Source organism: Bicyclus anynana, chromosome 7, assembly GCF_947172395.1.
Source record: "Bicyclus anynana chromosome 7, ilBicAnyn1.1, whole genome shotgun sequence".
NCBI lineage: Eukaryota > Metazoa > Arthropoda > Insecta > Lepidoptera > Nymphalidae > Bicyclus > Bicyclus anynana.
The window spans coordinates 1100061-1115019 of NC_069089.1; the positions used below are offsets into that span (position 1 = coordinate 1100061).

A 14959-nucleotide genomic window follows, 5' to 3' on the forward strand; every position below is an offset into this window, starting at 1 on the left:
GGTAACCTACTAAAATAATGTAGACATATTTCTAAAATATGTTTTCCTACAGCAAACCTCATTCATGCCTTACAAATTGCTATAAAATGTTGCAAATTGCAATTTACCGCTTGGAAGGCTCGCTATTCGCGTCTGTAAGATCTTTGATGCTACCATAGAGCTGAGAATTTCATTTGCGAATCGTTTTTTAGCAATATATCGTATTCTAGCTGCTTGTGATTTATCTAAAATATCACTGAATAAATAAAAAGAAACTTAATTAATTAAATAATTGAAATTCTACATTTAATATTCAGCTCCTTTATATTGATAAGTTAATGATTATATGCATAACAGCCATATGCTAAGTAAATATAAATATGTTAAAACTAATTATGTTAATTTATTAAACAAAATTGCAAAATTGGTTCATGTTATAAATATGACTCCCATTGTTACGCGATGAATACTACCGCCATCTGTCGCCCAGTAGCGGCACTAAACTCGTCCTTTGTAATTTACTAACGGCGAAATGACGCACGGTGAAATAAAACGAAACAAAACACGTTAGCAACAATTAACCTCGTTTTTTTCACAGTACAGATTAACTTTAAAGATTATCTCTTCTTTTTATCTTGCGATACGTCGCACCTGCCGTTTTAACCGATTTTATGTAACTGCCACTTTAATCCATCACACCATGACAATTTAGCGAATCATGACTGGGTATTCGCCAACGGTCTACAATTACAGCCTTTATTAAAAGTACATTTCAATTACAATTGGCAACCATAAATTAAAATTGTATAATAAATGGTTTTTTTACAATAAAACATGGAAATTAAATTGAAATTACTGTAATAAGGGAAATAAGATGCCTACTATACGATAAAGGAGACAATACGGAAACGATTAGGGACAGAGCATTTAATATCAACAAAATATACTCAACTAGCCAAGCTCGCGGTTGTTCCCTTTCTTAAGGCAATATTGAGATAAAAATAACATCTACTCAAGATAACTTCGGTAGGCATACGTAGGTAATGAAACGAACAACTTTAAGTCATATTTCATCCTGATGCGTTCAGAAGTCTAATTCACTAACTTTGACGTATGTTACTAATACAAAAAAAACACGACAATAGCTTAGTGTCAAAGTATTGGTGATAAAGCTTCCATAAGCTAACTTTTTCAGGAAGAAGTACCTAATATACTAATATCAAAACCATACCTTTCCAAATATTCGTAAACAATTTAGTTTAAAAGCATACCTCCTAGGTTACAACACTGACTGATTGACTTTTATTATAGTATTTTTTAGTATAGTAGTTAAACTATCGGATAGGCATTGCAGTAGGATCGAGTACCAACCACCTATTTGGACAACATACGAGTAGTGTACTCTATATTGGCTATGCAGTCGTTAATGTGATGACACCTTGGGCCACTGTTTCCCGTTCTTCGAGTGACTGAGATCAATGAAGCAATCAGAGCTCGCGTGACACGACCTGCCCCAACCTTCCCACGCATTACGCACATTCTGCTCGTTTCGACCCACGCTTACGCCGCTGTAACCATTTACACACGATAGTAAAGCCTTTTGGGAATCGTGCGGCATTATTTATAGCTTGTTGACGAAAAATTTGCGATGCTTACGTAAAATTTTGACCTTCTAACAACAAAATTTATCTCGTCCCCCTCAAACTTTCTAGGTCTTCTAACATTTATTTATCTCAATTCCCCCTCAAAGAAACCTTAATAAGCCAATCAATGCCAATTCTCAGATAGTTGGGACTTTTGTATGTTTTTTTACGATCTATTCTGTAGATACCTAATGCCATTTATTAGTAGATAGGTACTTATTAAGATGCTTGGATTTAACTCAACGAAGGAGAACAGAAAATAATTCGCTATTTATTTTAATTATTTCAGAGGTCATAATAAAATACTTTCATATTTGTTTGTTTTTTTTAATAAATAGGATATTAAAAAAAACGGATTAAGGATATTTAAAAAGATTGGTGGCAGCTAATGTTTAGTTTTATAGGCTAATTGCTAGTTAAACAGTCATAATAAATACCTACATAACCGAGATAAATGATATTATAATCGAAATCAGTAATAGATTACAAATCTTACGCTTATTCTTCTACTCTGTACAAAATGACACCTAGTTAAATCTACATTCTCTATCAACTCCATTAAGATTAAGATGCAGTTACGCAAAATTGGAGCGCCCCACAAATACCATTCTTTTTGTTTTCGACATCTATTTTCTGTTTTCATAATAAACTATTCCGTTAATCAATTACTCAGCAATTATTCAGTGAAAATTAGGTGCCCTTATCTATTCTAATTAAGTTAACGATAACCGGTTATCTATGTGCACGCAGCTGCGTGAGTAACCGTCATGTGTTCTACGACGCTTCTTTCGTTAAATCACATGTACCGACGAAAAATGATTCGGTCCTGTCTCACAGGCTCAAGGATAATTACAAAACCTGCGATTTGAATGAGAATAGATGTAGAGTGAAGGAGAGAAACTAACGCGGGAATGGGACGGCGATAGGACAAATGTCGTGCGAGTTCTAACACAAAAACAGGAGTAACGAACTAAAACGCCAGGTGTGTAGCGGTGCCATGTGCTCGGCAACAGAAACTATATTTATTTATACATGTATCGGGGTATCCGTTTTATCTAGCAATTCGACAGACTTGAACTATTATAACAACTGTCATGAGGACGGCAATGGTTTGATTTTTTTTAGATATTACTTGTATTTTATTTTTTAGATTTTAGGAATGTTTAATATTGCGTGATAAAGAGAGTTGTATTTTTCGTCTTTAATAATAATAATAATAATAAATAATAAAACGTATTACAAATAATAGTAAGAATAAAAAAATAGTAATATTACTGAAATAGGCGGGTAGATACTCTGTGGACCCTGTTTTACGCAATTAAGCATGATTCTAAACAAACAGTAGCTTCAATATTTTATAAAACAGATTTATAGACAGTATGTTGGCATGTAAAACTACTCGTTTTAAGTCTAAAATTTAATATTCAAGAAGACGTGTTTAAGTCTCAAGAGAGTTATTTAAAGCTATATTGTTATTTTTGTAAAACTAAGCCCACGAAATTTTGATCGATTTGAGAAAAAGCTTTAATTAGTCAAACTTTATATTTATTTAAACGGAAAGGTCTACTAGCGCCATCTGTGCTTGTTAGGTTCAAATGCTTGCACAAACTGCAACTAACGCCATCTAGTATGAAGCGGCTGAAATATTACGGTCACTGTTTATACTGTTTTCACATAATACCATAGATGGCGTTGTATCCACACACCATTAAAAGTTAGGAAGGAAATTCAATCGCATGTTGAGATGAAAAATCCGATGAAAGGAAAATAATTGTTATTTTTTATTTTGCGTTATTTTATCATCGCTATTTTTATAAACCAATCTTGAAGAAAGTAACATTGTAGCATCAAAATTACCGGTATTCTAAGTTAGATAGTTGGTACTACACTACACGAACTGAGAACAAGAAAAAAGTGAATCGACTCTAGCTTTAGCTCTTTAGGTTAAATAGTTCAGGATATCTGCGATAGTTTTTCTTCATTACTAAAATCACTAATCTGTCGCCATCTAACCCAATCCATGCATGTTTGTCTATTAATTTTCCCCTATTATTTTGTGTTAACGTTTCTCCTTTGTTTTTACTTTATTTTCGCTTTATGTTAAGTATGTGGTGTGTCTGTGTTGTTGTAGCTTGTATTGGCGCCGGATGGCACGCTGCAGACGGTGAAGAGCGAGTCGCGGCGCGGACGCGGCAGAGGGCGCTCATCGACCACTTCCGTGAGTATACTTTATGTTTTATTTTTCTTTATCTGTTGTTTTTTCTTTTATTTTTTTTTATATCCCTCTCCTTATCATTTTACATGTGAACTCACTGATTTGTAATGACTAATTTGTATGTAACATCGCTAATCGCATCTCTAATAATAATTTATCTAACAACTTACTATACGTCTAGTATAATTTTGTAAAAACTTTCGTGTATTATCAACAATGTGTATGTTTTTAAGTCGTCGGTTGACTTATCTTTGTTTAATAAAATTGTTGAATATTTTTCATCAATCATCATCGTAACACAAATAGTATACTTTTCATCTTGAATACTTCATAATACAGACCTTACAGCGTAATAAGTTAGAAACACATAGAAACATGCGTACTTGTACTGTATTGAGTACTGTGGTAGTATCGGCAAAGTTATAGTATGTATTAGTATCGGAAAATCATGACGTCGTACTGAAAAACGACTGAAAATTACAACTTGCGTTTGTCCAAAGGCTTTACCTTACATATTATTGTCAATCATATATTGACAATATTATGTTGTTGCTTAATGGCAGGCGTCCACTGATCCGCATCGTACCTATCGGATGCATTGCATCAAACGGATTTTAGTATTGTTTGTATAGTAAAGTGCATCCATTGATCAGCATTGTACAGATCGCATCTCACGGATCTCATCTACCATAAAATTAAATATCCATTTGATACGATGCGTCCGATACGTACGATGCTGATCTGTGAACGCCTGCCATAAAGTCGTACCCCGGCAATACGACATCTTTATTTCCTCAGCCTAAACTTTAAAATAATACATAATTACCAATATTGAAAATATTATTGACTGTGTGCAAGCACACACAATATAATTTCTTATAATTATTTATATTAATATTATAAAGCTGAAGAGTGTGTTTGTTTGGTTGAACGCGCTAATCTCAGGAACTACTGGTTCGATTTCAAAAATCTTTCAGTGATATATAGCCCATTTGTCGAGGAAGACTATAGGCTATATATTATCCCCGTATTCCTACGGGAACGGGGTCAGCGGCGTCAGCTAGTTATCAATAAAGTAAGGTTTCTTAAGTCGTGCCCTGTAAGGAAATATTGCTGCAATACTACGGGGTACGACTTACCTATACAGGTACCATACGACTTTATACAACCTCACCCTATTGACAATTTTATACGTGTGTAAACACGCAAAGTAACAATTTCTAAACAATGTTAAGGGTCCAAGTAAAAATAATTTTACATCCAAACTTTCGTATTCACAAAAGTGAAAAGTGACATTGGAAATTTTATATTACGTCACAGCTTTCTATTACCTACCACCCAGTATATACCCAGCTATTCACAACAGCTGTTCAATTAACGGGGTCACCAAACTCGGCCAGTGATAAATCAAACAAAAACAGAGCACTCTCGCTTTCCCGACGAATGTACAGACAGAGTGTAACCGCGCGAGCCGCCGGGACACAAACGTATACTATTATTAATCCCAGTATTTCATAGCGGTTATAAAAACACTACAATGTACATTACTGCTTTTGTATGTTCTACGTTATGTATGTATATTGTATATACAATTTATACATAACGTACACGGTACGATGTCGTGTAGAAACCTAAAGGGGTGGATTTAATCCTCCTTCTAACAAGTAAGGCCGCTTCCGTCTTAGATTGCATCATCACTTAGCATAATATAGATTGTTAGTCAAGGGTTTACTTGTAAAGACTAAAAAAAATGTGTTGGAAAAGACTTTGAAAAGGTACCAAAATAGTACATCTTTTATCTTTACCTACCCCTGCAGTAAATCGTTAGAATAGGTATCCAGTAGCAGGCGCGGATCCAGGATTCAAACTAGGTTGCGGTCACAGCGATCCAAAAATCGGTCAAACAAGTTACCAACACAACAAAGTTAGAGGTGCATGCCCCGGACCGGATTCGAATCCACACTTTCCGGAATTGGAGGCAGAGATCATATCCACTACGCTATCACGGCATGATCGAGGCACGGCATTTCTATAAAGGCGATGTTTACAAAACAATTTATGATGCCCGGATCACAATTCCTTACAATATATCCACCTCTGAAAAGCCGTGGGACAAACACTAGTAGGTACCTAAATTAATAAAGCTGTAAAAAGTTAGCTCAAGAAAGTTTCAAATGTAATATGTGTGTACAAGTTAAACATCAACAAAACATCACAATTTAAAATGTTTAAAATTCCCTCATAGTAGTAGCAAGAATAACTTTTATGTAAGAAATACTTTCCATAATAATAGATTATTATCCTTAATCGGGCCCCGTCGCAAAATCCGTTCTTAGCGGCCGTCTACTATCTATAAACTACCTCCCTGCCAAATTTCATCTTTGTATGTCAATCGGTTTTTGAGATTTCGTGATGAATGACCTTTCGCATTTATACTTACCTATATCAAGATTACAATCACATCCGCTTTAAATAACACCGCATTAGTTTAAATGTCACAGACAAACATCAACTAATAACACACATTTTTTACGTCGGATATTAATAAGCAATGTACGATGAAATAGCACCTCTACCGCCATTCGAAGCGGCATTTTTCGCAGCCTCCGGGGGCCCACCTGTAGTTCATTCAGCGGGATTTTGAATTGCAAATTGTAATTCAATGAGTGAAAATTTTCTCTCATTGTCACGCTGCGCCGTGTCCTTGCGGTTTTTGTGTCAGTTTCGCTTTTCCAGTGTTTCCACGTTTTCGGGTGGAGAGGAGTGAAAGTAAGAAACGGATACAAGCACAGTGACCTATCATAATCAGCATATTTTATCTGCCCGCTCAAGGGCAAGTCCCCCCCTTCTTAAAGCCCTCCCTCGGCAAGGCAAGCCCTCCCTCCTTATAGAGGGATATAGAGCTTAGACCACTCTACTTCAACGCTTGTCGATGGGCAAAGGTTGACTCAGTAGTAATCACTTTTGTTTATTATACCGAGAGCGATAGTTCATCATCCACTTCTCAACTCCGGCCAAAAATGCTGAATATATTAGTACATGACCCTAAATATAACCCTGAGGTCACCGGTTCAAAGCCTTACAGGCTAGATACTATCCTGACAAGGCAGTCATCAGAATATATAAGAATCACCACCGCACCTGATATTTTTAAAGTGAAAATGTAATGAACATTAATTTTATTTTATCGGGTCTCTTATATAACTTACCAACGCCCCACGGTTTTACCCGCGTAGTTCCCGTTCCCGTGAGAATACAGGTATAAATATAGTCTATAATACTCACAAATAACGTAGCTTTCTAGTAGTAAAAGAATTTTTTAAATCGGTTTAGTATATCGGGTACCTACAGTACCACAAATTTTACCTCTTCATAATATATGTAGATACCCATATAATTTTAAATGAACGAAGTGTTTATAGACAACATTGAATGTTTCCTTCAGTTGTTGGGCATTGAAGAAAGTATTCCTATTTGCTGAAATATTGTGATAAATAGAACTGTGGACTGAAGACTTATCAAAACTTTTGTCGATAGGAGCCGCACTGCGATCTTTGTTCCTGTCCCAAGCTTTCTTTTTATTTACCTAATTTAGAAAAGGAGGTGTAGTTTAAACCCATACATGTATGTACGTATTTCCGCTATTTTCTCTAATACCGATGTTGCAATTTGTAGGATTACATTGTCATTTTTCAAATGTATACCTATTTTTCCGGAAAATTGGTATATAATCCGAAGAGAATTTGTTTTTTTGTTTTTCCTGAGAAAAAAAATATAACTTTACTTAAAGGTTAAACCTACTCACCATTTTTTACGCTAACAAGTATAAAGTATAAAAATAACATCAAAAAATTTTCAATTAGGTAATACTTCATACGAGTAGCCTGAAATTCATGTTAAATATTTTTGAAACATAAGTAAATAAATGAAATATCGGCGTTCAATCAAATTAAAAATCAAAAACATCCTTTTATTTGGAAGTTGGCTAAAAGAATTGTAGTTGTAGAATACAGCTTCTATTTTCTTTCCGAGTAGGTTCTACGGAAAACGAATTAGTTGATTGAAAATACATTAGCTAATAGACCACCACTTGAATGGGTTCTGTATTATTCGTGTTCCTTTTACGAATCCATTTTAAAATTTCAAACTTGGAACATCGAGTCATCGGGTTTTCCAGTATTTTCCGGCACGGATTTTTACGAAAATTCTCAAATTGTTCGTATATTTTCCGGTTTACAAGGTTTTTGATTTACTAAAATCTAGGTTGTAGGTACTTTATCGAGATCTTTTAATTACATTACATAATATGTGTATAATGCAGACGACGATGGCGGAGATTATAGAGCTGGGATTCTCTACAGAGGTCGTGGGTTCTAATCCCAGCACGGGTCATATTAGGATTTTATTCTAAATTCGCCAAGTCGTCTCGTAGTAGGCTTTGGGCGTGGTTACATACCAATCGAACAAGAAATGGCGTACCGCCAAGCAATGTAGCGTTCCGGTACGTGCGTAGAAACCGTCACAGGTATTGATAGAGTAAACTTGTATATCTTCCAAGTTACTCCACTTCCATCTAAGACAGCATCGTCACTAAACATCAGGTAACTTGACATAAATTAAAAAAAAATGTAGAGCCTCAAATATCTCAACCGTTAAATGGTTAAAATGCTTAGGTTATATATTAGGTTGTATACTCCAGCTCATTTTACTTATATACTCCGAACACAGGCATATGATAGAATTTTTAATACTAGTTATGCCCCGCCGTTTCACTCGCTTTACATCACACTTCTGAGATCTCAGGACAAAAACAGTGTTAGTAATACTTTGGTAAAACCTATAATGAAAGACTATTTTTATAATTATTTAAAAATGAAAATAATATATTGTCAGTATTAAAAAGATTCAAAATGAACAAAGTTCTTACAAAGAAAAGATATTGACCTTGAATCTCGCTCCGTGTTAAACCCTTTCAGATATTGATACATGTTTCAGTAATATTTTTTCCAATATTCATAGCAGCGTACCGGAAAGCAACTGAAAGACAAATTCTGATTTAGCTTCAAAGATTTAACGCCCTGGAAAGTTAAATAATAATATAAGTTAAATACTAAGACATAAAAGTGTTATTTATCTTAATAATCTCCAGTATTTAGTAAGCTTAGAAAATAAGCACTATTAATATATCTAAATAATCTCTGAAATATCAAAAAAGGCACGTAAAAGGTTCAGAGACAGATTGCAATATTTGCTTTGTGGATACCGCCTTTTACTCGTGACATAAACGTCCAAAGGCTTCAGAGTGTGACACCAGCATCTAGTGCTAGCAATACAAGCGAGACATAGTGGTGGGGAAAGTGCTTGCTTTTCCACCAGAAATTTGCTAAATTGCGTAACCTAGAGAGTTTTTATGAGATATTTATAAGTGAATGGGTTCGAATCCTGTCCGGGGCATGCACCTCCAACTTTTCAGTTGTGTGCATATTAAGAAATTAAATATAACGTGTCTCAAACGGTGAAGGAAAAACATCGTGAGGAAACCTGCATACCAGAGAATTTTCTTAATTCTCTGCGTGTGTGAAGTCTGCCAATCCGCATTGGGACAGCGTGGTAGACTATTGGCCAAACCCCTCTCATTCTGTGAGGAGACTCGAGCTCAGCAGTGAGCCGAATGTGAGTTGATAATGATGATAAATGACTGAGCACACAAGTTTTCAGACAAAATTTCAGCTTATTTTTTCAATAAGGACCTAAGTTACCTTAAATATTCCAAATAATGGATATAGAATATAATTTGGCTCATAAAGAGAGAATCTGCGCTAAACTCAAATCTGTCTCTTTGAGAAACTCACGAAGTGACAGGATTGAACTTTTTGATAGTTCTACTTCAATTCGAATCAATAAAATTTAAATGGACTTAATTAATAATCACAAAACGGATAGATCACAAAGCGGAACAACTAAAATACTAAAATGGATAGGAACCAACTGAAACTAATACAGATTCTAATACCGCCGTTCAATTCGGAAATAAATTGAAATCCGACATAATGAAGACGGTGCATAGATGCAGACGTAGGTACTAATTCCGCGGGGGCCATCTTGTGGTTGCCATGGCAACCAGACTGTGCCCCGCCCGCCTCCACCGGTGCACTTTAGACTGTGCTATGTCTAGGTAGACCGAACCTCCCGCCTGATTAGCCAATTCGGCCTTTCGAAGCCTTTTTTTTAATCAACATTTTCGCTTTCATCTAATTCAATACTCCGCCGTGACCTTTTCGTACGTAATATTTTAAAAAAGAAACATGTTTTCTTTTTCTCGGATGAAGAATTTAATCTGCCGTGAAGAATGTTTTTCATTAAGATTCTTCAATTTGGTTTGTGGAACAAATACAATGAAAATGATTGTAGCGAATAGTTTTAGTAATTAAAAGTTTTGATATTGAATTACAAGAGGTTTCTTCAGACTACTTCAATGTTAATTATACCACTGCTGTCTGAAAACTTTCTCTTAAAGAAAAAGGAACTAGATCTGATTCAGATTTATTATTATAGAACTGATTTATCTGAGAAATAACTATATACATACACAATTATATATATTGTCTAACTTTGTGGATTTATTACGTTATAATTAAGGCGAAATAACCTAATAACTTATTATATAACTTAATATTATTAACCAATTTATTTACCAAGTTCAGTAAAAGGTTTTACAAATACCTGCATATAATCACACTTAAAGTTTGTGTGTGTGTGTAACTTAAAAGTCAATAGGAGTCAAAAATACCGGTACAATTTAATTAACATTTTTTTTCTCTTATCTACAAAGCCGAACATAGGAACTCTTTCTTTCTAGTAAAAATATTTAAATCGGATCGTTATCAAAGTTTTGGTAAAAAATTAAAAATATGAACACACAAAAAATGCATAATTTCATAAAAATCACTATGGTAGCTTTGAGTCGATCTATCTGCTGACAGAAAAATGTTATATATTTAAGTATTAAGAACTTTATTGCAAAGTTCATTATCGAAAGGTATATCCTATATCAATAAAACAAATCCAGCAGAGTAGTGTGCAGAAATTTGAAAATGGCGCATCAAACTCAAATATATTTCGAAATACCCCCGCCCCTCGTCTTGCCGGTTTGCGAAAATCGACGCTAGAGGCCGCCTGCGAATTATAAACTCTGACGAAATTTGCACACAGCACTTTGTAATTGCAAATTTTAGTCGAGCCACGCATGCGCGGAGAGCCGATCAATACCGCAAGACTTTATTAAAATATATATATTTTATTCTAAATACAAAACGCAATTTACGCGCGAAAATGTAAAAAAGTTATTTTGTCTATGGAATTTTTGTGTTGGACACTTTTATTAAGGAAACGGACCTTTAGCGTTTTCATTTGAATTAGGAACTCTCGGGGAGAGCGGAAGGGGTGGGGAGGGAGGCGACGGCGGCCCGCTATTGGGTAGTTACTCTAAACTATTGCCTGAAAGTTTCATTAATGCATTCTATTGCCTCGTTATGCATTTTCGGTGTCCCTTTGCCGTTTCAATAGCGGTCTAACTTTGAAATAGTGGTATTGTTTGGGCTGTAATTAAATTTGTAGATATATAAGTTATTTGTGGTGCTTTATTTTAGTAGCAGACGGAATTTCAACTAACTAATTAATTAATTGTTTTAATTTATCGATCGTTTTTGAAATTAGAATCAGGAATAGCGCTAAGGATTTTCATCCTCCTCCTAACAAGCTTCCATCTTAGATTGCGTCTTCACTTACCATCAGGTAATATTGTAATTGTAATAATAAAAAAAAATCATAGAATGGTCTAATATTGCGAATGTTAGTGATGAATATAAATAGTGCTAGTTAAGGTTTAAATTAAATAAACCAGAGTGTAGATTGGTGAACTGCGGCATAAAGTTTACTAGGATGGTGGGTATATGCTCTATATTACTCACAACTATAAATCAGCTTTTCATCAGAAGGCCAAACGTAGTAATATATAAACGTATAATAAATGTTTATAACACAAGTTTGGCTAATTTAAATATATCGATATACGCGGCAATATATCAGCGAAAATATTCTAGCGAACGCGGACGGAAAATGGAATATTATGTCTTTTGATTGAATAGATTTGTTAGTTTTTCGCAGATAATAAATAGCAAAGGAGATCAATTGCTCAACTTCGCTATTATTTAGTAATTGATTATAATGCTTCAACCCATATTCGGCTCACAGTTGAGCATGAATGTCCTCTCTGAATGAGAGGGTTAGACTAATAGTCCACCACGCTGGCAGACTTCACACACATATATTAAGAAAATTCTCACGGTTCATTCGGTTTACAGATTTCCTCACGATGTATTTACTCCACCATTTGAGACACGTGATATTTAATTTCTTAAAATGCACACAACTGAAATGTTGGAGGTGCATGCCTCGACCGGATTCAAACCTACGCCCTCCGAATCGATGGCAAAGGTCATCCAATGGGATATCACGATTGATCTAGTTCGCTATTATCCATCAATTAATTACTAGGTATGTTTCTATATCAATATATTAGTAAACAGTTAATAACCAATGTGTACCATATAAAATAAACTTCATATAATATACTTGTACGCTAACATTATTTCGTCGAGTGAGCATTCTGAAAGCTTTCAATTTTATTGTCGTACGTAAGAGAATATGGATGACTACAGACGATTTTTCAATAGGTCGAGCGTAAAATTTGTCATTCTGGCGTGACCACATTTTTGTAACTACAACATAGTGTGGAACATTTAAAAAAAATAGTTTTTCTTTATGATTAAAGCAGACCGCTGTAGGTAGAAGTTTTGTTGATACGTGACTGAACAAATTGCAAATATAGCTGCAATTTGTTCAGTTACGTATGAGTCTTTGCCTACTTAAAGAAGCAATATTTAAAAAAAACGTTTGGGAACAAATCTATATACTCGATTTGAATAATTATTTTTTTTTGTTATTATAGTTAATAATCTGAAATTACATTTGCCATGGTTTTTATCCTAGAAAACTTCAGAGTTCGTGTTCCTTCAGAGGATTTCCGATGAAAATTTATAGGAGAAAACCAAATTTACTAATGCTACAAACGTTATAAAGTTAAAAGGAATATAGGAAGGAAGTTATTTTTTATGGAAACTTTGATAAGGAACAAACCTCACCAGATCACCTAGTTATTAATCAATTGCTAGGGTCACCGGTTTATGCATGTTTTGTATTGAAATCATACAAAAATGAGTAAAACAAGGTACTAGTAAAGCAAGGCTTCGGTACGTTATTTCCGGTCGTTTGAAATTTTGATACCTTTTCAAACATGGCGTACAATAAAGAGGCGTTAAATATTTCATAAGCGCACTTGCTCTTTTGATTACAGACCCGAAACGCTCTCCATTGATTCCATGAATGTTATAACAGCCTGAATATGCTGTTACATACTGGCAACTTTGCCGATTGGTTAATTAAAATAAAGGTTTCTTGGGTTGGGTAAAAGAAAAAAAAAGTTTAGGAAAAGGTTTCTTGGAAAGATTAATAGATTAGAAAATAACTTAACCAATTGATTTTGCAATTAAAATAGATGTTATAAGTTAAATGTATATCTGCATTATATGTATAATAAGAAATGAAATATGTGTCTCAAACGGTGAAGGAAAAACGTCGTCAGGAAATCTGCATACCTGATTTTCTTAATTCTCTACTTGTGTCTGCCAATCCGTATTTAACCAGCGTGGTGGGCTGAGGTCTAATCCTTCTCATTCTAAGAAGAGACTCGTGCTCAATAGTAAGCCGTGTATAGATTGTTAATGATAATATGGCTATTGAACTTTTTCTTTCAAAATATTCTCACCTCGAAAATAGAACTTGGAAAGTTAGTTATATGAACCCTTCCTCGGTTAAAATCTGATGTGATAATGATCGTTAAAATCTATGTAATAACGGTAATTGGATAAATATTTAATATTTATGTTTAACATATATTTATAATGTTGTTAAATGTAAAATTCTTGAGACTATTCGTAGATAGCCGCAAAATAGTTTTAAAAATATATTTACAAAACACGGAAAATTTCCTCCGTCAATTAAGTCAAGGCTGCCAACATTCGAAACCTAAAAAAAGTACTTTAAACAATACCCTATTGTAACCCGTCTGGAACCCACACACTTGCAAATGTGTTCCTACACAGCCTCCACACATTGCGTGTTATGCCTGCATTCTACGATAGTAGCAAAACATACATTGAACTCTATGGGAAATATATTTAAAGTTCAAAATTACTTGGGAATGAGTCTGTGGTCTTTCCTAACGAGCCAATACGTGTATGCTGATGGGGCCGTCTGGCCGAGCTCTCTGTCCTTTACCAATAAGGATAGTATACCTATATAAAAATCTGGTAAAGTGTGAGAGAGACTTGCGCACTGTGGGTTCTGTACGAATTTACATAGGCTGTCCACAGTTACACTCGAACAAATTTGAACGGCTAACATTCCACAATAAACCAAACAACACATTCACTTACTGCAGTGGCAGATTTATCAATAGGCTAAGTAGACTGCAGCCTAGGGCGGTAGATTCCAGAGGGCAGCAAATTTAGCCCAAATAGTTTTTATAACAGAAATAAAGAAAACTACACTGACACTTAAAGAACATTTTAATATTTTAATCCTATTGTACGCACTAAATCGAGAGCCGTGATAGCCCAGTGGATATGACCTCTGCCTCCGATTCCGGAGGGTGTGGGTTCGAATCCTGTCCGGGGCATGCACCTCCAACTTTTCAGTTGTGCGCATTTTAAGAAATTAAATATCACGTGTCTCAATCGGTGAAGGAAAACATCGTGAGGAAACCGGCACACCAGAGAATTATCTTAATTCTCTGCGTGTGTGAAGTCTGCCAATCCGCATTGGGCCAGCGTGGTGGACTACTGGCCTAACCCCTCTCATTCTGAGAGGAGACTCGAGCTCAGCAGTGAGCCGAATATGGGTTGATGACGTAACGTACGCACTAAAAATATTAAAAGTCGCAATGTTAGGAAAATATGTAAAAAATATGATTGTGAACTACAGTATCGAATTTCAGAGGACA

General features: G+C 35.0%; 1 protein-coding gene across 5 annotated transcripts in view; it reads left to right on the forward strand.

Annotated features, from left to right (window-relative positions):
* Nucleotides 1-14959, forward strand: part of LOC112047331 (methylcytosine dioxygenase TET) — a 155280-nt gene that overhangs the window by 71786 nt on the left and 68535 nt on the right. For 4 of the 5 annotated variants that reach the window (XM_052882727.1, XM_052882730.1, XM_052882729.1 and 1 more), the window contains exon 4: nucleotides 3754-3840. The exons of the other annotated variant lie outside the window; for it this stretch is intronic. In XM_052882727.1, coding sequence (XP_052738687.1) covers nucleotides 3754-3840 — 87 coding nt within the window. The remainder of the gene's footprint in view (nucleotides 1-3753; nucleotides 3841-14959) is intronic. 5 annotated transcript variants of the gene reach the window in all.